The 24229-nt window shown below is 26.1% G+C and overlaps 7 protein-coding genes across 7 annotated transcripts in view; 4 read left to right on the forward strand and 3 right to left on the reverse strand.

The window, feature by feature from the left end:
• Positions 1–24229, forward strand: part of LOC128959428 (myb-related protein B-like) — a 395191-nt gene that overhangs the window by 37141 nt on the left and 333821 nt on the right. The gene's annotated exons all lie outside the window — the stretch shown is intronic.
• On the forward strand, positions 414–3157 carry LOC128960394 (DNA damage-regulated autophagy modulator protein 2-like). Its single transcript, XM_054306465.1, has 4 exons — positions 414–793; positions 941–1062; positions 1845–2499; positions 3151–3157. Exons 1-4 carry the CDS (start codon positions 726–728, stop codon positions 3155–3157), a joined length of 852 nt encoding a protein of 283 aa, XP_054162440.1. The 5' UTR covers positions 414–725.
• Positions 4572–5920, reverse strand: LOC128960395 (mitochondrial ribonuclease P protein 1 homolog). Its single transcript, XM_054306466.1, has 2 exons — positions 5377–5920; positions 4572–5305 (listed from the first exon to the last, which is right to left on the reverse strand). Exons 1-2 carry the CDS (start codon positions 5903–5905, stop codon positions 4572–4574), a joined length of 1263 nt encoding a protein of 420 aa, XP_054162441.1. The 5' UTR covers positions 5906–5920.
• Positions 10830–11403, forward strand: LOC128960396 (cuticle protein 14-like). The gene is made up of 2 exons (XM_054306468.1): positions 10830–10932; positions 11009–11403. Exons 1-2 carry the CDS (start codon positions 10830–10832, stop codon positions 11401–11403), a joined length of 498 nt encoding a protein of 165 aa, XP_054162443.1.
• On the reverse strand, positions 11635–13479 carry LOC128959440 (uncharacterized). Its single transcript, XM_054305392.1, has 2 exons — positions 13430–13479; positions 11635–12626 (listed from the first exon to the last, which is right to left on the reverse strand). The coding sequence occupies exon 2, from the start codon at positions 12560–12562 to the stop codon at positions 11714–11716; it is 849 nt and encodes a 282-aa protein (XP_054161367.1). The 5' UTR covers positions 12563–12626; positions 13430–13479; the 3' UTR covers positions 11635–11713.
• On the forward strand, positions 13325–14853 carry LOC128959435 (uncharacterized). Its single transcript, XM_054305388.1, has one exon. It carries the CDS (start codon positions 13444–13446, stop codon positions 14662–14664), a length of 1221 nt encoding a protein of 406 aa, XP_054161363.1. The 5' UTR covers positions 13325–13443; the 3' UTR covers positions 14665–14853.
• Positions 18159–18919, reverse strand: LOC128959445 (uncharacterized). Its single transcript, XM_054305398.1, has 2 exons — positions 18630–18919; positions 18159–18563 (listed from the first exon to the last, which is right to left on the reverse strand). Exons 1-2 carry the CDS (start codon positions 18728–18730, stop codon positions 18236–18238), a joined length of 429 nt encoding a protein of 142 aa, XP_054161373.1. The 5' UTR covers positions 18731–18919; the 3' UTR covers positions 18159–18235.

A 24229-nucleotide genomic window follows, 5' to 3' on the forward strand; every position in this document is an offset into this window, starting at 1 on the left:
ATGTTGTGGTAAAAAGTTTAATTTAAATACGTGCGTGAGTATAAATATGACTGTATAAATATTATCAATTACATCAAAAATGTAAATTGTTATTTTTAATTAAAATATTACAAGTAATTATAAAAATAAAATTGAATTTTTGTTCATAAATATGTAATTTTAAAAAAAACGGCTTCAATGTTAACCAAAGTGCTATTGATATACAAAAGAGTTTATTGATTAAATTATTATTATTGATATATGAATTGAGAAACTATTGCTATTAAATAAAGAAATTTCCATTACTTGTGTTGATTGCATTGAGAAAAAACTAGTTTTTCAGTACCCAATTAAACCCCAATTTAACACTTGTGTTGTTCAATAATATTATAATAATAATAATAATAATAAAATTTAAATTACTCTTCAAAATAATAATCCTCGAGATTGTCATCGGAAACAAAGAAATTGATGCTATTGTTTGATTTATTTTTAACAATTAAGTGCCGTTTTTTTGTGTTCATATAACATATGTGTGTCTTATTTCATAAATTGTTAATTAAATTGTTTAACTGCATAACAATTATCACATACCAATATTAATCACACAAAAATATAATAACTATAATATTGTCAGTGAAACCAAAAGCTTTTTATTATTATTAATTAAAATTATTAGTTATAGTCAATTACATATTTTGTAACATTAGATATAATATTACGGGTAAACCATATATAAAAAACAAATGGTTAACTTATTTCCATTTATTCCGCTATCGATAGCGTTTTTATTTGCATTATTATTAAGTTTAATGTAAGTATTTATTATACAATATTGTATATTAGCATAATTTACAGATTATCATTAAAAAAATTATATAGAAATTAAACTTTTCATAATAATAATAATTATGAAAAATATTATAATTAATTAATTTTGTTTTGTTTTATGGTTTGTTAGTTACATATTAGCATTGATCTATTCACATGTCAATCCAGTGTATCCATTCATTAGTGATTCCGGTGCCACACATCCAGAAGCGGCATATTTTTCATACATCCTCTACTTGATTGCAATACTCGGTAAGTCTAGAGTTTAGTTAATAAACAATCAAGTATTTTGTTTAATCACTTATTGACTAGTTTTTTATGTCTTAAATGAAAATTTAAATAAATCACAAATATATACTATATAATGACTATAATTTATAGTTGATATTATTATTTCAAAATACATGTAAAATTAGATAATAATATACTATATTTATTTAAAAAATCATTAAATTTTATATATTCTTATTAAAAATCATAGTTATTATTTTTTATATCTTGATAGAATTAACTAAATTTATCTTGTTCAAACATTATTTTTGTTGTTGTAAATTACAAGACAGTTTATTATTGATTTGTAAAAACTATTTGATGCTATAAAATAGTGCTATAAATATTTATAGAAATTTAATTCTACTGTATATACCGGTATAACTAAACTTTATAACATATTAAAAAGAAAAAATATATGCAAAATTATATTGATGTTATTTAAGACACTATTGACCTTGCAGAAAATACCGCATATTTAATTTATTTAAAATATATGAGATTATACTGTTATATTATTTAGTTAAATAACAAATTTTGGACAATAATTATTTTAATGCCGGTTTTTAAAACCTTCATTAATGTCCTCTAAAAAAATGTTTGCGTCCTTTTCCTTAATAAAGTCATGCAATATATAAATTATCAAATGATATATTTATTTAATATATGTATATATATATATATATAATATAATCCCATTTTGTATGTATTAATACCATAACTGATGATAATCTCTATCTTATCTGATGATTACATTTAATTAGTGGGAATCATGAGTTGGATTCGTTACAAACAAATCAAGTACTTCATACACAACAATCCCAAACAACAGCAACAGTTCAATAACAATGACAACAATGTGCGACAAAAATCAAAATCTATTGATGAAAAATTATCTGAAAGATTGAGTACTGTTTTCAAATTGGATCGATTGAATACATGGTCACTGTATATGTCGATAATCCAAGTGCTTAGCCTACCGGCAGTGGCAGCGTTTCGTTCAACAGAGAGCCTAGAACTGCATCTATTGGTCGGTGCCGTTCCCGTGTTTAGCGCATCCCTTATCTATTTTTTGATGCAAACACATATAACATATCTGACCATACCATATGTCGGTACCTTAAAAATGGCCAGATTTAGGCTTTTAGTATCCATTTTGTCCATTATTTTCGGCACGTGTATGTTATTTGGAGTGCTTTTCTCAGCACTGGGATTAAAGCGAACCTACGCTGACATTAGAGGTCCCTCCCGACTGGTATGGGACGAGTCGTATGGCGGATATGTAGGTCATGTGGTCAGCACTGTTGCCGAAAATGTGGCAATTTTTATGATGTGTCCGTTTTATGCCTCGTTTTATCCCGAATTTAGACGAATTGAAACACAAAACCGTAGACTTAAATTCAAATTTAATGAAATCAATGAAACTATTAGAATATAATATATTATCGATTGATAATTGAAAAATAATTTTATACTCTACTTATTATTTGTTGTAAATAATTTCTTTTTATATAATAATTAGTTAAAAAATAATTTTATTTTATCCATTTTAAAATCATAATATGTTTGAATTTATGAATATTTTATTTTTTTAAAATATATTTATAGTTAGAAAATAAAAGTTAGTTTGAAAACTAAAATAAGCAATAAATCAATTTAATAAACTATTTTTATAATAATTAGCATTTTTAAGTCAAATTAGCATAAATTTTAAGTTTTTAAAAGTTACAATAGATTATATGTTATTTATAGCATTTCAATTTATATTAATGTATGCATTATTTAAAAAAGTTATATACAAAAAATAAATTATTAAAATTATAAAAACAAGTTAATTATTGTATTAATAATTATCGAAATATTTATATATTAATATTGCTAATTTTTAAAATTAATTTTTATATAAAAACTAATTAATCAAAATAAAACACCTAATGTTTAAAACATTTTAGCATTAAATTTATTCAGGAAAAAATAGTGTATTTCCAAAAATAATGGTAAACAAAAATAATTAAAATAATTAGATACACAAATTATATTTTATTTTTTTGCAATTGTTTTTATTTATAGTTTTTAGAAATTAGAAAACTTACAGTAATTGTTTTGTAAACAATACATATATTTTTAATTTATCTAATCAGGGACCATTTGTTTTTTTTGAGACCATTTGTGTGTGTGAACTGTCAAACTATCCATTGCTTACTTCTTGAGCCAATCGTAGACAACCGGTACAGTTGGCACAGAGTATGAGTAGCGATATGACGGAACCACATATGAGGACTGGTAGCTATAGGTTGATGGCCACGAATAGTAGACACTCGGCATATTATAGCCGTAGAGACCATTGCTTAGGACCACATTGCTGGTGACAACGGCGACCATTGCCAGAAAAGCAAGTGCTACCTATTATTAAAAAGCGATTAATATGTAAATAAGTTTATAAAATACAAAAATATACTTAAGTTAACCATAATTTGAAACTTACCAAAACTTTCATTTTTAGTGAAGTTTTATTAAGTATTGAGATATTACCCAAAAAAATAGTACAAATTTGTGCAACAAATAAGCAGAATAACTATTGACCGCAAATCTATTGGCTATTTATAGTGTTTTTCGGTGACCTTCACATTCACTTTCATACCTGTCCTTTATCTAAGCCCCGGGCCTCTGGCTGTCAAACTGTGTGACACCACTGGCACCATAAAATTCTACATTGAGTAGTCATAAAATTAAAGCTTATATTCAAAAAATATTTTGATTAATCCTAATCATTGCCTGACTTGAAAAAAGAAAGAAGAGAGAGAGAGAGAGAGAGAGAGAGAGAGAGAGAGAGTAATAGTTAGGTAAACGACCCCTACTTTAACAAACGGCTGCACTAATTGGTAATACTTTTTTTAATAGACCATCCCATCCATAACTTGATCCGACATCAACGATGCCATACCTTAATGAATCTAACTATTAATAAAACTGAGTGATTGTTTAACAAAAAAATGATAATAATTTTTGCTTAAATATTTTTAATGGTTTAGTGGTTTTGACCGGTTTGTTGTGGTCTGGGATTTACAAGAAAAAAAGTCAGGTTTTATTTAATTTTTGGTTTTTTTGTAATTATTTAAAATGACATTATTTTTTCAAACAAGTTTTGGACTAATATTTTTTCAATGTCTAACATTTGACGCATTTTTGAATATTTGAATATAGCATTAAATGATGAATAAAAAGTTTTTTGTGATAAAAAATATGCTAATTAATTAAATTTGATTGATGTAAAATAAATTATTTAAAAAATCACTAAAATTTTTTCAATTAAAACAAAAATAATTATATAACATACATTTAGAGAATGATTTATTTAATAAATTGATAATTTATTAATTTATAATTACCATACATTTATAGTTTATATATATTAAAATACAATAAAGTTTATACATAAAAATTATATTATAATTAAAATTATCTAAAAATCAATTATTTTATATAAATAATCATAACTCTAGTCTCAAATTATTTGAAATTTTTAACCTTTTCTTAATTTTCTCCATAATATATAAATTTTCTTTTTCGATCACATCTTGAGATTTGATGAAACCTTTTGGTAGATTGCGTTCAAAGGCTTCACGCCATTGTTGGCCATCTCTGATGTCATTTAAAATGTTCAAAACAATCGCTGACTTCAAGTCCTTAGTGGGTCCACTCCACTGAACAAACTTATCTAATGGCAAACGTCTGAATTGGATCTTCTCTGATCGTAACTTATACCTCAACTTGTCTTTACTGGAAAAGTCGTCGCCAAACCCGATAACATAGATTTTGTCCGATTCATAGTCCAACAACTGTTGGTCGGCTCTAAGCGATAAATATATCACATCTCGCGGATTAAATAGATCTAAATATGACTTTGAGGTAAATGCAGACAAAAAGTACGGAAATTTGGTAAATTCAGAGCTCTTCTGTTGAATTGTTCGCCAAATATCACTATTTTGGTCGACATTACAGAAGTGCAGATTAAATGGTTCGTTAAAATGATAGCGATTTACTTGATAACTGTTGACCAGTTGTCTCAATTTGGTCAGACAATTGCTGACAGTTATCTGTGGATCAGCTGTCATATCAAAGACAATGTTTTGGCCAAACAGCGATGCATTTCGTAGCCGATGCTGTGTTTGGTGGCGAGTATTTTGAGGTGATATACGAGTGAATAGTGTGTTATGCCATAAACCTAAGAGATTAAAAATAGACAACCAGTTAGTGGACATCAAAAAAGACACTATCGGTGACCGCCATCAGTACCGTAAACAATGTTTCCATTGTCATCAAAAATGCCGGTCCGATTGGCGCCCATATCGTGCCACCGATCGGTCAATTGTTTCTTCTTATCAATCTTTTCTCGTGACCTCATCCTATTGCTGACCATTTCTCGGATCTCCTTCTTATACAAGTAATTCAAATACTTGTTTCTCTGATTACGTGATTTCAATTGAAGCAAATGCCTCATGTGGTCAGTGGTCAACTGTGTCGGTACTTCGCTCGTCGAATACTTCAAATATTCATATGTGGACAGTATTCCGCTGATTGTCCGCAACTGATCCGAATCGGTGGCCAAACATTCATACTGTTTGGCGTTTACTTCGGCAAAGATGCGCTCGTTTTTGACCACTTCTTCGTCGTCGTTGTCGGCAAAATTGGTGACCTTGTCTTCACCGGCGTCATTGGCCATATTTTTGCCACACATTTGCCGGGCGGTCATCAACCTCGGAAACCAGTGACGAGTGGTGGCCAGTGATGGCCAGCGTTGCAGTGAATTCAATATAAAACTCATTTGAAAATTAAATTTTAAAAAAATCTTTAAATTTAATATAAATAACATATGATTTGTGTTTATGTCTAATAAATAACGTTTGAATAATAATATTGAAATTATCAGTAAAATTGATTGAAACAAAAATAAGTTATAATAAATAAAAATTATTTTTAAAGTAATGTTTAATAATTATATATAATTTAAAATTAATTTATAACTCCATTTAATTTATTATCTAAATTATTAATATATAATTTAAATTATTTTCGAAATCTTTTTTTTTATAATAAACTTTGATTTTATTTTATTATAATAAATAAGTTACAAATAAATTAGTATTTAAAATACAATTGGCTTTGCATTTAAATAATAAGTACAACTATTTATGTGTTTGATTGGTCGGGTAGGACACGTTAGGACACGTTAGGACTGAGCCCTAGTCTCTTATCGTCTGTAAATATAATTGGGAACATAATTGTATCCGTAGTTTCCATAGCTTCCGTAATTAATTTGATAGGGATTATTAATAGTCGGGTTTTGATAGCCATGGTATGCAATCTTGCTGTGACCGTCCAGTGCTATCTCGCCCACACCGGTCAGTACAGTCTGTCCCGGATACAGGATCTGAGCCAATGATACGGTGGCCAATGCCATAAATGCCAATACAAACTATTTAAAGTTTACAATTAAGTAATTTTTTAGTCAAATATTAGAGACTTATTTGCTAAATACTTACCAAAAATTTCATTTTTATAAAGTTTTGAATTGGGGTTTGATTTTCTCAAGTAATGAAAAACTTTTTGATAGTTTGCAAAACTAACTGATGATTTTCAGTCAAACATTTGACCCTTTTTATACCCCAAAAAACAAGTGTCATTATGTCTTATACAGTATAATATTACCGGTATATATAAAATTATAAATTTCAAGTGTCTGTCCGTTCAAACAACTCTTTACCTCCACTTATAAACCATTGACTCCTTGTTTTTATCAGTTGATGTGAAATAAATTTTAATGATTTTTTCTCTTATAATTATTTGAATAATTTTTAAATTTTTTATAAATAAAGTAATGAAATGCATCATTTAGATAAAATGACCAGTTAGAATTTATATATATATATATATATATATATATATATATATATATATATACAGTATATATTATTATACAGTGTGTATAATATAAAAAAATGTACATAGTATAAAATTAATTTTATCAAAGCAATTTATCAAGCTCACTTACAATTCACTTATTTTTTATAAATAACATATTTTTAGTATAATAGCTTATAATATGTAAGAATTTTTAAATAATTTAATAGTTTATATAATATTACCAAAAGAATATTAATTTTATCATTTTTGAAATTTAATTATTATTATTATATAATTTACTATATAAAAGGGATTTCCCTAAATAATTGCTTTCCCTCTAATCCTTTATAAACTTGTCTCCATTAAAGTCAACTAATAGTGATATAGTTTAGTGGTTTTCGAGGATAACGTGTCAATGGTTTGGTTAAACAGTTTAAGAGTCACCACAAAACAAAAATATATAAATTAGTAAATCATATGATCTTTGACTATCGTTTGATACAATAGTTGAATACTAAATATAAGAATATAATAAAATCGTTTGCTTTTAATATGATTTTAATTTATTGATTTTGTAGACAAATAAATTAAAGTCATTCACTACAGGTTTAGACTATTAACGAATAGATATTTTTTTAAAAAATAGTTATTTTGATAGTTAAGAAATAATCATTATTTATTAGAAAAATATTTTTAAAAAAAATTGCTAATCAAACATAATAAAAAAATAAAGTATAATAAACATGTTTTTTAGCGATAAACTACTAAACCGTGTGATAGTTGATAATTGTTAACATTTAAAAATAAAATACTTTCACACAAATAGTTTTGTTATTTTAAGACCAATTCATGCATAACTTTTACTGTATAATTAGTCAATAATAAAAATAAGATTTAAATATATCATACAATATATAATAATATTAAAGTTAAAAAATTATATTGTTTTAAACAAATTTTACATTTACTTTATCATTAGGTTTTTTAAACAACGACTTTAAAAACAATTATTTTATCGGAAATTTTTTTATACAGTATATTGTATACATTGTATATATTGAATATTTTATTTTTGAGTTGACATTAAAACAACAAATTAGATTACCAATCATATCATAAAATCAAGAGTTAGTATATCATATAAATAATTAGACAAAAAATTGTTTTTTTATGTCAAATATGCATTTTTATTATCTAAAACAAAATTTGGATAAAAATGAGTGCAATACATGATTTGAATATTAATTAAGTAATAATTTTAAAAATAAAAAACAATAATAATAATAAAATTGTGTAAAAATATAGATATCTATAATATATATTAAAGCATTTTTTTAACAATCAAATTTGAATGAAAGAAACAGTAGTTTAGTTGTGCCTTAGCAATGGTATCGGACGTCCAAAATATCATCATTTTTTGAGGAGATCCACAATTGGCAAGACATTGCTGTAGACATGGCTGGGAACGATAGGCAGATAACTGGAGCTAACGATCGGGTAGTGCCAGCTTGAACTATACACTGGCAATGAGCTCGAATAGTATGGTACTACCACTGCGGCCATACCGGCGCCGACCAAAGCCAAGAGAGCGACAATTGCCTGTTATATTGGGAAGACAAACAAATTATTAAAAAAAATAAAAGACTAAATACAAGTTTATTACTATTAAATTACTAGTAAATTAATACTACTAAATGTTGTTTTAACTCACAAGAAATTTATTCATTTTTTCAATCAAAAAAGCTGTAGTAATAAAGTATTGGAAACTTTAAAAAAACAAATTAAGTTTTTTAGTTTTTGATTAGTTTTAATAAAGCTTTTCAAGTCACTTGAAACTGATGATCTGGTATAGCACCGACAGCTCCTATTTATACTAAAATAATATCCGATGAAATCCTCTAAATTGTATGACATAATTGAGATGATCATCAAAAAAATAAATAATTAAAACTCTTTTTTTTAGTATTATACAAAAGTATTTCCCCAAAAAAATATTGATATGTTTTTCAATGATGTTTACAACTGTTTATTTTATTTTTTTTTGTCAATAAATATACAAAAAATAATAATAGTGTGTTTTCAGACCTTTGAAAACAAAAATATAGATATAAATCAGGAATTTATAATTATATTTAGTCTTAGATTTAAAAAATACGATAACATATATATATATATATATATTTGATTGCATTTAATAACTACTGTATTAGTTCGTCTCAATGTAAAACACGTGCTTATTATTTACAATCAAATTAATTATATTTAATAATTAATTTGTTTAATAAGGTTGACTTAACGTAGATTATATTGGCGATATTGTAAATTCATATTTTTTTATTATAGTTATATTAAAATATTTAAGTATAATATTTTTATGCTATACTGGTTAATTCATAAAAACTTATAGGGCAGTTAAATCATTTCATAAGTAAATATTCAAGGCAATTTTATAAATTAAATTAATTCAATTGCTATTTTTTATGAGCCACTTTGTTGACAATAAAGATTTATTATATATGATATATAATATTTGGTAATAAAAAAAATTATTTTCACTTTCTAACCATAGAAAAAAATATTTACCAGAATTTGTCCAAAAATATTGTTCAAAATAAATAGTAATTATTTTAATTGCATGGAAAAAACATATTTCACAAAATAATTTTTTTTCAATAGATTTAAATAAAATTAGTTTATTTATTTTTAAAATATTTAAGTTTAAAATGAAAGTTAATAATAATTTAAACTTGTAGGCTAATATTTTAAAATATTGTTTAATTTGTATATTTTTAAAGACAAATGTTAGTTATAACTTATAATATAAAAAATACATAAATTAGATATTTAACTTAGTTAACACTAATTAAATTAAAAATTTTATAACTTTAAAACATTAATTTAGTTAATTAATATGATTTATATTAATATAAATCTAAAATCTCTGATTAAATGATTGTCATTGACTTTACAGCTGATTTGACCTCAAGTTATAATCAACTCATCGTTAAAATTGTGGTTTATGTGGGAAATAATTTAGTTATACATAGTTTGTATGCAAAAAAAGTTATCTGATTATTAAAGTGATTTTAATCCTTTAAATAAAAATTTATTAAATCAAGTAACTTAATATATTAAAGCTTTAATGATTTCAACTTTTAATATAAACAATAAATTTGATGGAAATAAATAAATAAATTTTCTGATGAAATATTCCGCACAAATATTATTATTAAATTATGAACAAATGTTTGAAAACAATTTTTTTGTCAGCGATATCACAGTCTTGTAATTATTTCGTTAATAAAAATAATTAATATAATTTTAATTAATTAGAAACCATTTGGAGATATAAAAATTAATACAAAAAAACAAATAAAAAATTTCCGCTCATTGATAATTAGATATAAATAATAATTAACATTAATAATTAACATTAATAATTAACATATAATATACCGGTAAACAAATATCAAAATATAACATTTTACTTAATTTCAAAAACATTTGTCTAAAAAACAATTTAGAGTATTATTTAAAAAAAACAATAATTTGTCAAAAACTTAACTAATTAACAATTAGACTAATGTGTAAAAATTGATAATTTTTATCGATTTTGTTTTCAGCACAAACAATAATAACATACTGTACACTGTATTTACATAATTTCTAAATTTGTTAAAAACAATAATTTTTTTTGTAGAGAAAAATATCATACATTCAAATATAGTATAAAAAGCAAACAATTTTACTTTTTTTGTTTATTAGTTACATTTCTTCTAGTAAATATTTATTTATTGTCTATTTATTTATAATACATTTATAAAAAAAAACAAATTTTAAACAAAATGTTGGCAAAAATTGTCTGTCTTTTAGCAGTTATTGTAGTGATCAGTGGTAACCATCATGACGGCGGATACTCATCATCGCACCGACTACAGGACAACCACGGTATATATATATATATATACTGTATATCACTAATTAAGTGGAAATAATTTTAATAATAATTAATTTTTTTTGAAAGGAAATTACAAGTTTGGCTACAATATAAAGGACAAATGGGGCGGTGAGAATGCACGAGAGGAAAAGGGTGGCCCACATGGAGGTGTTGTCGGATCATACAGTTTATACAGTCCCAAGGGAGGCAAACGAACTGTCCACTATGTCGCCGATAAGCAAGGATTTCGAGCACAGATACAAACCAATGAACCGGGAACTGGCAATCAGGACGCGGCCGATGCCATCATTAATGGTGTAGACCACTCTCATGGCTATAATGGCAATCAACATAACTATCATCAGAGCCATAATAATCATAACAACAATCATAATGGTTATAGCGCTCAGGCCTACGTTGACCATGATAACAATAATTATGATAGTCAGGGTAGAGGTTTCAATAATAATAATGACTATTAAATTAATCAATTTGTTCAATATATTACTGATGCTGTAATGTTGTGTTCAAAAATAATAAATATTTATTTATTTAAAAATTAATTAAAGTATATTTAATTTTTAAAAAATTTTATTACAACAAAACATTAAAATATATTCTAAGAAACTAATTGAGCTATAATTAAGATAAAAATAAAATTTACTAACAATTACTGCATAATATTAATGGTAAAAAAGTGTTTTAATTAGAAAATAAATCAGATATAAAGTTATAGATTAAGACATTAAATAATATGATAACAAATATTGTGAGAGATCTGCGACAATGACATCAATTTTCTTCATTATTTCCTTTATCTTCAGTTCCTTTTTTTGGTTTTCTTTTATCTTCTTCTTCCTTCTTCTTCTTCTTCTGTTTTTTGTCATCCAATTCTTTCTTTTGTTTTCTATCATCTGATTCTTTCTTTTGTCTTTGTTGTTCATCTTTTTCTTCGTCATTCTTAAGTTTTTGAATCAATCTTTTAGTCGTCTCATCCCTTTCCTCCTGATCTTTGTTTCGCATCTTTTTATACAATCTGTCGATCTCTTCGGTCTCATTCTTGTTGTTTGTTTCGATCTCTTGATAGCTCTCTTCGATGGCTTTCTTTATGTTTAGCATTCGCTGAACAAATGCTTCATTATTTTTGAACTTTAATTCCAACAACTCTTTCTGTCGGTTCTTGAGAGCAGTTATCTGCTGTTGATTACCAGAACCCGAACCGACCATTGAATCCATGCCATAGTTGAGATCCAGACGTCTGATGCGTTCCTTAAAATTGGTAACTCTCTGGTCTAACTCGGCCTCCATTTCTGTATAATAAGAGTTCACTATTGAGGACCTACTATCGTGATAGTGACGTTCAATGTCAGGGACGTTGTGACCGCTTTGTCTTCCAGTTTCCGTATTTGTCATTTGTATCAATCTTTCATCGGTTTTATTATCTAAATCAATGAGATCTTTGATATGTCGGGTCTCTTCGGTCTTCAATTTGTTGATTTGTTCGATAACTTCATTACGTTTGGTCTTAAACTCATTGAAAGTTAGGTTAAATGCCTGATGTCTTGCTTGAAAACCTGCGTCCGATATCTTCTCCTGTCTTGACTTGTGGTCATTCATCACTTTTTTCAAGTCTTCAGTCATTTTATAGACACAAGAGTTTTAACTTTTGCAGACAATTATAGTATATAACTATACTTTAATTTAACTGTCAATAAAACTTATGTTTAGATACAAATCAATTTAATCATTAAAAATTCAAATTAGTTTTTGCAATAAATTTGATGAATCTGTGTCTCATTGTTAGCATTTCACACGTGAAATATAATAATATTTAGTTATTTAAATTAACACGTGATTTATATTACTGTAAAAAAATAAATGCCATCAAAATATGAAACATTATTAAATAATATACTACTGTCTAATTAAGTATTTAATTAATCTAATAAACAAAATACTAAATAATAAATAAAATTTTCAATTGAATTGTCATACAATTTATAATTAAGATTTGATTATTTATTGGTATAAAATCTCTAAGACTTTTAATATTCAAAATTTAGTTTTTTGATTATTAAATATTATTAAATATTATAAAATATTATATTTATTATATTATTTAGATCTCATTATAATAGAAATAACAGCAATCGATAAGAAAACATTTTATAAAATTAATAATAAAGTATAAAGTGTTATCTTGATTATAATCGGTAATTAATTTATCAATTGATGTAATAATCAATTTGCTTAATAAAATTGATTAATAATACAATAAAAATAATTTAAAAATAAATAAAAAATATTTTTGAAAATACTGGCAATAATTAAATTTAAAAAAAAAACAATTGATTTTGTGAATTAAAAATTAAATTAAAATAAAGTTAAATTAAAAATAAATTTCTAATACAATTTTGAGACAATGAGTAAAGCATTGGATTAGTTAGTTATCAGACCATCAGTAAAGTATCAATCAATAAGTGAATCAGTTATCAGACCATCACTTACTCAGATCAGTGACAATGACTCGAATAACAGCGGATCCGACAGAAATCTTGGACCGACTCAAGCAATACTCTTGTCGTGTGTTCTCATCGGACGTCAAAAGGCAAGAAAAGACAGAACTGAACAAAGATTTGTGGAAATACTTGGGAGAAGTGGTTCCCAATATGTGTACACAAGTGTTGGCAATACTGAGTGGTGAGTCAAACGTCGTGAACGTGTCGTCGCCGGCCTATGTGTTGGGCGATCTTCACGGAAATCTTGAGGACATCTATGAAGACGACCAGAAGATGTGTCACTCATCCGATCCTCAAATATCTGGAGCTAATTATGTGTTTTTGGGTGACTTTGTTGACAGAGGAAAGTACTCTATTGAGGTAACGGTATATTTGTTTGCTTTAAAGATGACCGACAAAAGCAAATATGTATTGATTCGCGGCAATCATGAGGTCAGGTCAGTGAACAAAGAGTTTACATTTTTCAGGGAATGTGTCCACAAATTTGGCCGTCAATTGGGTCGACAAATATGGGATGCGATCAACAAGTGCTTTGAAAGCCTGCCATTGGTTGCCGTCATTGACAATACAGTCTTCTGTTGTCACGGAGGTATTCCTCAATGCAAACCACTCGTCAAACTCGAAGAGATCAACAAATGGCCGAAACCAATGGTCGATCCGTACGAGGAGTGTATGGCCGCACACGAACTCCTGTGGAACGATCCGATAGAGTCGATGACCACTTTCGATGCCACGAATACAGAGTCCACTCTCAGACAGAAGAAAATCTTGTTTGTGAAGAACAGAAGCCGATCCACAGGCTATTACTATACGGCCGAAGCCGTCAATAGGTTTCTCAACAATATTCATATGTCTCATATGATCCGCGCACATGAGTGTATTAAACATGGATTCAGATGGTCTTCAAACAAAAGAGTCGTCACTGTCTTCTCTTCGAGTAATTACTGCGACAAAGAAAACACCACTTCTTGTGCTAAAGTCATTGGAAAAGAGATCACACAAATCACACTCAAAGATCCCAAAGAACCCAAAGATGACAGCATTAGAGACACCAACATTGAAAATACCAGAACCGACATCTCTGTCAACACCAATGCAAACACCAGTAGTCAGTCAAACAATCCCAACACCAGTTCGGCCAACAATACGGCAAACACTACGGCCTTAAACAACACTTCTGGAAGTAATACCGGAAGCACTGCAACGACAAAGTCCACTAAATAAGACATCCATTTAATCACAAGTAATCAATACAACAGAGTTTTCACTGATATTGCAAACGAGTCCTCAAAATGTTGTTTCAATTATACTATGATTTCCACTAATCATCCAATTCTTCATTACATTTCAACTTATGTTTAGTAAATCAATTGAAACCAAAAAACATTCAAAGTTTAGTCATTTAATTGCTTTTCAAACAAATTTATTTCATATAATTTCTATAATTTTAAACTATTATCTCATTTATAAAGTTTATTAAAACTCAAACATTATTTTTAATTATTATCTAAACTAACATTTTTAAAAAATAGTTTACTAATTTAACTAAACGTGTATATAAAACATATTTAATAAATGTTACTAAAAAAATTGATGGACATATTTAAAGCATTCCGACATTGAAATATTAATAGCATTAATAAATAATTACTCAACTAACTTAGACTTAAATGTATATTATAGACAGCCAGCAAAAAAAGTATTGTTTTTTATGCAATTATACATATATAAAATGTTAGTTTTATTACTTAATTATTATTTAGTTAGGTTAGTTTGGGTGAGTGTGAGGTTAGGAAGTGGTTGGGTGGGTGGGTGGGGATGGGTTTGGGGCAAATAATTTTCTACTGGCTGTCTACCTACATTTGTTCCCTAACTTATGGTTATAACAATTTTGATATATTTAATATAATATTTAATTTGAAAAATTAAAAACTATAGTAATGACTGAATATAAGTTAAATAATTTATTGAAATTTATTATTTATTTATTACAATTCCTTACAAATTACTGTATATATAATTTAATTTTTGTAAAACGAGATTAATTTAATATTATTAATAAATTTTGTTTTTTAAAATTTAAAATTTAGTTGAATTTATTTGTATTTTTGATTACATACTAAAACAACGATAATATTTATAAATCATTAAAAAACATTGAATAAAATTTTGACAATTAGTAGTCCATCGATGATATCATTTTTGAAACTTGTTTTTTTATCGGTAACGATATTGCAATTGATTTATTGGCCACACGTTAGGTGCCAATTGAAGGACATCAACATACCGGTTGCCATTAATAATGATTTATCTATTGGTCCCGATTTTTGTCTACAAACCCATTTTGATTATGTGTACAATAGTTATAGGGATGAAATACTTTTTGGAGATAATAAATGGATCTGGTTTTACAATAAACAGATCAAAAAAGTCAATGGGATCGTCAACTTGGCTGATGTCGAGTATCAGGTGCTAAGTGTCGCTTATATATCGACAGTACCCGAGTGTAGCGATAAGAGTGAATGTGATAACATAAAAAGTGCCAAAGATTTGGTCATTATGTTGTACACCAATCGGGACAATGAATTCAATGGTTTATATCAGATTAAACAATTGATCGACAATAAGTTAGTTAAAGCTAATGAATCGTCATTACCGACGGGTCTTCAATCCGATGGTAATCTGTATGACACGAGTAAAACATTTTGGCCACAAGAACTAAAAGAAAAAAAATTTGATAATAAATTGGATCAACAAAACATTTTCATCGGTTACGACCCAATCCTATACCGTCTACTGGTTTTGATTAATGGCAAACCAAATGCAAAACTCTGTTATAAATCGTTGACCGCACCAAATGTTTGGTCAGACAGATGGAAATGTATGATAATTAACGGCGAATGGCTATATGTTGGCATATTTACCACAACACATGACCTGTTTATATTGGGTGTCGAATACAACTCCATCCGAGCCTTCACTTACAACAAGAAAGAGTTCATTAACACAAATATAGATATTCGTTATTATATGAACTGCACTAATATATCGGGTCATACAAAGTCAAGTCATACTGAATTAGGCCAAACCTATTCAGATCATACAGAAACAAGTCATACAAAGACAAGTCACACAAATTCAGTTCATATCAATTCAGAGACAAATCATACAGAATTGGGTTATATTGAGTTAAGTCATACTGAGTTAGGTCATATAAATTCAGATCATACCGAGACTGGTAACAACATGTCAGGTAACAACATGTCAGGTCACAACATGTCAGGTCACAACATGTCAGGTCACAACAAGTCGGGTTATATTGAGTCAGTTCATAACAAGACAGGTCAGACCAAAACAAATGATATCGAGTCGGGTTACATAAAATCAAGTCATACCAAATCGGGTTATACTAAGTCAGGTCATCCAAAGGCAGGTCATCCAAAGGCAGGTCATCCAAAGTCAGGTCATCCAAAGGCAGGTCATCCAAAGGCAGGTCATCCAAAGGCCATTAGAAAATTTTCAGCAAATGAAGATCAAGACTCTGACGCCAAATCAAAATCCAACGATTCTACGCCGTTGTCCTTTTTTAATAACAAATTAATGATATTAGTGACCATTATTATTGTCATTTTGATTGTAGTGTTAGTAATGTTTTTATGTATAGCATTCACTATTAGAAGAAGACGTCGTCAAAAACAGTTGTCATCGTCGACGTCGTCTTCGGATAAGTTGTTTCCAAATAATAGTAATAATAATTCAAAGTTAGAGAAGATGGCAACGACAACACCAAGCATTCGGTCCCCGAAAGGAGTCAAAAAAGAACATATCGGCAAAATCGGGTCAAATGTCAGTTGGAATATCAAGATTTCAGACCAGAAAAGCAAGACATCGGCGGCCAACTCTCCCCTGACCTATACGACCGCAAAGGTGTCAAACAATGTTAATAAGAAGATTCGTAAAAAACATAAAAATCATAAAAATCGATAACTAATAACATTAAAAATAATTTTAGTAAAAAATTAATAATTTTATTCATTAATATAAATAATTACCGGTAATTGAAAACAGCTATAGTTTTTAAAATGGTCTTTATTTTTAATGTTTCAATAACTATTATTTTAAACATTAATATTAATATTTTATAATATTTAATAATCAAAAAACTAAATTTTGAATATCAAAAGTCTTATAGATTTATACTAATAAAGAGATACTTATAATTTTATTTAATATTACTTACTATATATGAAAGTTTATTTGGAAATCAAATTTGTTTAGTATTTAATTTATTTAAATAAAATTTATACTTTCTATAGTTATGGTAAACTATAACCATATAAATGTAATTTATATACAGTACACTGTAGTATCAAATTATATATTAACGGTAATTTGTATTAAAATATTATCTTATGATTATTTATTAATTACTATTTTAATAAAAGATATTAATAAAAAAAATAATTACCGTAATGTTTATTTATTTAATGCTGTAAATATGATAAAATATTATATATAATTTATACAAATATTCAACATTAATAGTTATTTATTTGATAAACAATTTTTTAAATATCAAAAATATTTAATAATGATAAGTATATGTAAGTTAGTTTAGAATTTTAATTAATTAATTAATAATCAATAATAATAATTATTATTAAATTAATAACAAAATTATTAAATTAAATATAAATGTTAATTGTTTTTCATATTTTTTGGCTAATGTTTGAACAATGAAAGCAATTACCGGTAAAAGATAGCTCTGAAGTATATATCAAATCTTTTTCACCACTCAATCGATATACTCTTCGATGTCGACATCGGATACGTCTTCGCAGTCCAAGACTTGATGTTTAACAATAGTCTCGGCGGCGGTCATTGGCTGCATGTGTGACGAGCATTGGGACAACCAGATGACCACTTTGAGCGAATCGTGACATACGTTGCCGTTGCCATTGAACCGATTGGCGGATAAATCGTTGAATGTGGTGGTGCTGTTCAGTGCCAATTGACGGCCAAAATACTTATCGATAAGCAATTTCTTCCAGTGCTTCGGCCCGTATCGACTGGTTGGCCGCGAATGTGTTGCCACGCGTTTCGACGATCGGTGGTCATCGCGTCTGTAACACAAGAGATTAATGGGTATTATTATTAATTGGTCATCAAATCAGATGAAGTGACGGTACCGTCGCTGTTGTTGTTGTCGATGACGACCACCACAACCGGAATCGGGACAAACAATTTTCGACGATTTAGTACATTTGCACGAAGTCGACGACGACTTCATTGGTGGCCAAAAATCACAGATCGGACGGACAGATAGCGACAGACAGACAGACTGATTGACAGAAGTCAACGATTGGGTATTTAAATGGATTTGTCATCCAATGGATTGACTGACAGTTGACATCAATATGTGTTTGTTATTGATTAGCAATGCATTGCATATACACTACAACTACTGTACATATTGTATGACTTCACTGTATAAGTCTATGTCTTAACTAATAAAGTCATTGAAGTTTATATTGTTTATGAATGACATCCAAATGGTTATACAAAAGTTGATCCAAAAAAAATTATAATCCATTAATTAATTTAATAATCAATTTAATAAACCTAATATAGTTTGATTAAATGCTTAAATAATTTATTTAAAAATTAATACAATTTCTATAGATATATATAGTTGAATATAAGCCAATAAAAAATATAATATTAAATAATAGAAATTAAAAAAATAAAACAAAATATTATATATATTTATATAATAAATTTAAGATAATACTAATTACAAGTATCATCTATAGGCCCAATGATTTAACAGCACCGCCAACTCCGGTCAACAGATGGTCCACTAATGGTACGCCCAGATCACGGCGTTTGCGTACCGATAGGACTAGATTGCGGCCACTTATTATTGACCTCTTTTTTCTGCCGCCGATAAACTGTTTCATCGATGCCGTAGAATTTGAAGACTTTTTGTGTCCGTCCTGTGCTTCCTCTCCTTCCTCTATATCCGACCCTTCAGTAGTGTTGCACTGGCAGGTCATTGTCAGTGACATAATTGCTATAAATACTAATAGAAATATAAGAAAAAGTTTAGTCATGTTTTACTATCAAATACTATATAAAAACATAAATGAATTTATAAACTCAATCTTCTTTTATATGAATTTATATAAAAAGTTTTTTTCAAAAAAAAAATGATTGAAATCTTTTGATTGAAAAAATTTGATTGTTTGATAATTAATTGTAATTTTTATATATATATATTTATATAGAGTATATACTGTTTAAATATAATATAATTTTATTGAATTTAACTAATTAAAATTGCAATGTAAATATTTGTTGTGGTAGATTGTATTTTTTTTATAAATAATGATTTATTTATTGGTTTAACATTATAAATATTTGTTAAATATAATAGAATTATTGAGAAATTTATTTTGTGAAAACCTATAATTAAATTTACAAAAAATAATAATAATTTCATTACTGATAAAAAATAATTAGGATAATAAAATTTCAGAATATTCAAGTTTAGAAAATTATTTATTATTATAAGAATTATTATTATTTAATATTTAGAGTTAATAATACAAAATAGTTATAATTTACATATAATTTAAATTTATTAGTCCTTCATATACTAATTAAACTAAATTAATACTAATAAATAATAATAAATTTTAGACTTTATTGTACTGTTAGTTATCAAAAAATAATTCAATGTAATAAGTTTATAGATATTAAATGATTAAATTATAATTGAAGTCTAGATATAATTGAATAATATGACTTAAAATACAGAAAATGTGATGAGATTAGAAAAAATTGTTGCAAATATAAGAAACATAAAAAATATATAATATGTTAATTTAATTTATTAATAATTATAATTATAAAAATGCAAAATTATTTTCTTTATGAATTAGTTTATTAAAATATTATCTAATAGATAATATAAAATATTTTTAAAAATACAAATTTAAATTTAACTACAATATTTATAATAATTTATAAATCTTTCATCAATTTTTAAATAATTTTTTTTGTACATAAGATACAGTAATAGAAATTTAAATGAATAGCAATCAATGTATTATAATTAATTAAATTTCATTTGAGTCCCAATGACTTGAGAGCGCCGCCGACCGAACTCAACAGGCCGTCCACTAACGGTACTCCCAGTTCGCCACTATTTTCGGCATTCGGCGACCGCTTCTTGCGTTCTTCATTGTAGTCATCGTCGTTGTCGTCGTCGTCGGGTCCGTCCATTTCAACCAAACCGATAATCGGCCGTAAAATAGTTCCGTGTTTTTCAGTGCTCTTACTTTTACAAAATAATGACAACAAAACTACGATAACAAACATTTGACTTACGAGTCGGCCAAACATTTTTTTACTGATTATTTTTTATTTAGTTTTAACTTAATATAAAGTTATAACTTTTAGTTATAAAATATAATTATAAACTGTATTTTATATTTATATGGAAATTTTTTTTAAGATTATAACAATTGATAATATTGAAAGTAAGTGAAATAATTTAATGAAAATTAATCAAAAAAAAAAAACCTGTATAAACATTTTGGATAAATAATGATTTATTCATTCATCAATTTGAATAATTGATAATTACAATGTATTGGTTCATTTAAATATAATTTACTATTTACAAAACTAAATAAAAACAAAATCTAATAAATAAATATTAAAGATTAAAATCAAACAATATATAATTTTATTACTTATGTTATGCTGTATTTGATTATTAAATTATTAGATTATTATTGTAAGATAAGAGTAAAATCAAAATGCAATGCAAATTGTGAATAAATAAATAAATAAATAGCTGTAATGTAATTAATGATTTTAGATTAACATTTCTTATTTATATTAATTATAATAACTTACAAATAATTTACAACTAGCTTTAGTATTAAAAGCATCTAGTATAATTATGTAAATTGTAATGTTGGCGAAAAATAAATTTTCCTGAACATGACCATGATAATATTACGATTAAAATTATTTATAAAATACACAATATATTCATTTTTAAAATCTTTTATAACAAGTTTCAATTTTTCAGTATTTTTTGGGTTAAATTAAAATAAAAGTAAAGCAATAACTATAATTAAATCTTTTTAAATTAATATTTAAATAATTGATTAATGAAATATTGAAATATTTCTGTTTTTAAAAACAAATAATTATAATTTCTTAATAAACATAACTTTTCTACTAATTAATTGTTATGATATTTTGTGGATGATATAGATTTCAATTAAATTATTTGAAAAATAAATAAAAATGTCTTAAAAGATATAAAATTCATTTAATTGCTTAATGAGAATAAAAAATATCTATATTATTCACAAAAAATTGTTTATTTGTTAATATATCATTATCAAGGTTATTAGTCTTATATTTAATCTACTTATGAATAAAATGTAGTTTTTAAAATATATATATATATATATATATATATAGTATATTATTTTCTAAAAGTAATATGTTAAATAAATATAACTATAAAAATATAACTAAATTTAAATCCAAGTTGACATTAGTGTTATTTTAATACATTTTATAGTCAATAACAACAAAAAGTTGCGAAATGTTATAATTTTTTTTTAATTTTTGAAAAGTGTTGTGACATTTGTCACGAATACCCACTTTTCAAGATTACTTAAAAAGAGTTTGAATCGTCAAAAATAAAGTATATAATAGTCATATGAATTGAAAATTGATAAAATAGTTGTTATTTAATAAATTACAAATTTAAACTGAATCAATGTAATGTAAGTTAAACAGACTTTAAATATATTACTAATAATTTTGATTTGAATTTGATTTAAAAACATTTTTAATACAAATTGTTTATGGATTGATCCATTTAAAAACTTTATTTGTTATATATATATATTATTGTATAGTATATCTTTATATATATAAAGGTATATTATATAAACATTACAAATATATAAAGCATAATAAAACCAGTAATAAAGAAAGTTTTATAAAACTAATTTAAAACAATTTTTAAACATTTATTTAGTAATATTGATATATTGTAATAAATTATAGACTGTTTTTTTGACAGATTTTTATTTATTAAATAATTAAATAAATAATTAAATAAATAAATTAAAATAATACAAACTAAATGATATTATTAATAACATTTGGTTTGTATTTCATAAAATGAGATTCAATTTTTTAGATCATTTTAGCCGAAGCCTTGGTTTGGTTTAGCCATCGATATGCCTTTCCTTGCGCTCAGTTTCCATATTTATCGTCGTTTCCATAAATAATTGGGAACATAACCGTATCCATAGTTTCCGTAGCCGTAGTTTCCATAGCTTCCGTAGTTAATTGGATAGGGATTATTGAGAGTCGGGTTTTGATAGCCATGGTATGCAATCTTGCTGTGACCGTCCATTGCTATCTCGCCCACACCGGTCAGTACAGTCTGTCCCGGATACAGGATCTGAGCCAATGATACGGTGGCCAATGCCATAAATGCCAATACAAACTATTTAAAGTTTACAAAGTTTACAATTAATTAATTTTTTAGTCAAATATTAGAGACTTATTTGCTAAATACTTACCAAAAATTTCATTTTTATAAAGTTTTGAATTGGGGTTTGATTTTCTCAAGTAATGAAAAACTTTTTGATAGTTTGCAAAACTAACTGATGATTTTTCAGTCAAACATTTGGACCCTTTTATACCAAAAAAATTTTGCTTAAAAATAATAATCTCAGTTATTATATGAATGCTATTCGTCATATTTGTGATGACCTGTTTCGCAACAAAAAAGGCGTTCAATTTATCTTTTATTTTAACTAATATTATAGTCGTAGGTATCCCTCATAAACTCATTGAAAGGTTAATATCTTATAAGTGAAAAAACCCGGTTTATGTCATTAAAAAAAGTTACCGTAAAATGACAATTATTTATTAGTTCTCTCTCTCTCTCTCTCTCTCTCTCTCTCTCTCTCTCTCTCTCTCTCTAATTCTTTCTCACTCATCATTTCTCTCTTTCTTTATTCTGTACAAAAATTAATTAAAAAAATAAATTTATAAAAAATCTTATTATACTTTTTTAAAACTTTTGCATAATATTTTATTATAGCGTTTAATATTTAACTTGATAACTTAATAATAACTTAAAATTAATAACATCTAATTTTTAAAGATATATAATTAATTTGCAATCATTTCTCATTTATTCTTATTAATGTTTTATAGTATTAAACATGATATATATATATTTAATTAGTTAAATGAGCAATAAAGTTATCTTGAGTATTTAATATTTAATAAATCACATGCAATAAATGTGTATAGTATTTAAAAAATATTTATCAATTCAAATTGTTGTTTAAAAAATCTTAAATTTAAATACAGTAATACAAATATTTTGAATAATATCTATGTTTAGTTTATGTTATTGAATAATTTTTCTAAATATTATATATTTACTGTATTTTATAAATGTTAATGAACTTTAATTTAAAAAAAACTTTTTTTAAATAAAACATTTTATTTCTTTACAACAGTATTAAAACGGTTAACAAAAACGAGTTGTATTCTGTATTAAAATTTATTTCAATTACAGAATAGAAATATAAAAAAATAAATAATTATCTAATCTATAGTCAAATTATTCTTTTTTATGTTTCAAATGATAAAGAGTAACATTTCCTAACTTAAAATGTTTCAAAAAAAATTATTTTTGGTAACCAATCAGTTCCTTATCGTTATACAT

The sequence above is a fragment of the Oppia nitens genome, unplaced genomic scaffold (assembly GCF_028296485.1).
Source record: "Oppia nitens isolate AA-2021 unplaced genomic scaffold, nextdenovo-longstitch-racon4-pilon3 scaffold4_pilon_pilon_pilon, whole genome shotgun sequence".
Taxonomy (NCBI): domain Eukaryota; kingdom Metazoa; phylum Arthropoda; class Arachnida; order Sarcoptiformes; family Oppiidae; genus Oppia; species Oppia nitens.

Excerpts from the sequence above, each read along its gene's own strand:
- LOC128959440 (XM_054305392.1), bottom strand. The coding sequence starts at position 12,562 with ATGACTGAAGACTTGAAAAAAGTGATGAATGACCACAAGTCAAGACAG.
- LOC128960395 (XM_054306466.1), bottom strand. The coding sequence starts at position 5,905 with ATGAGTTTTATATTGAATTCACTGCAACGCTGGCCATCACTGGCCACC. Across the intron at positions 5,306-5,376 it reads CAATGGAAACATTGTTTACG|GTTTATGGCATAACACACTA; the intron begins GTACTGATGGCG and ends TTAATCTCTTAG.
- LOC128960394 (XM_054306465.1), top strand. The coding sequence starts at position 726 with ATGGTTAACTTATTTCCATTTATTCCGCTATCGATAGCGTTTTTATTT. Across the intron at positions 794-940 it reads GCATTATTATTAAGTTTAAT|TTACATATTAGCATTGATCT; the intron begins GTAAGTATTTAT and ends ATGGTTTGTTAG. Across the intron at positions 1,063-1,844 it reads CTACTTGATTGCAATACTCG|TGGGAATCATGAGTTGGATT; the intron begins GTAAGTCTAGAG and ends ACATTTAATTAG.
- LOC128959435 (XM_054305388.1), top strand. The coding sequence starts at position 13,444 with ATGACTCGAATAACAGCGGATCCGACAGAAATCTTGGACCGACTCAAG.
- LOC128960396 (XM_054306468.1), top strand. The coding sequence starts at position 10,830 with ATGTTGGCAAAAATTGTCTGTCTTTTAGCAGTTATTGTAGTGATCAGT. Across the intron at positions 10,933-11,008 it reads CCGACTACAGGACAACCACG|GAAATTACAAGTTTGGCTAC; the intron begins GTATATATATAT and ends TTTTTTTGAAAG.
- LOC128959445 (XM_054305398.1), bottom strand. The coding sequence starts at position 18,730 with ATGAAGTCGTCGTCGACTTCGTGCAAATGTACTAAATCGTCGAAAATT. Across the intron at positions 18,564-18,629 it reads CGACAACAACAACAGCGACG|ACGCGATGACCACCGATCGT; the intron begins GTACCGTCACTT and ends CTTGTGTTACAG.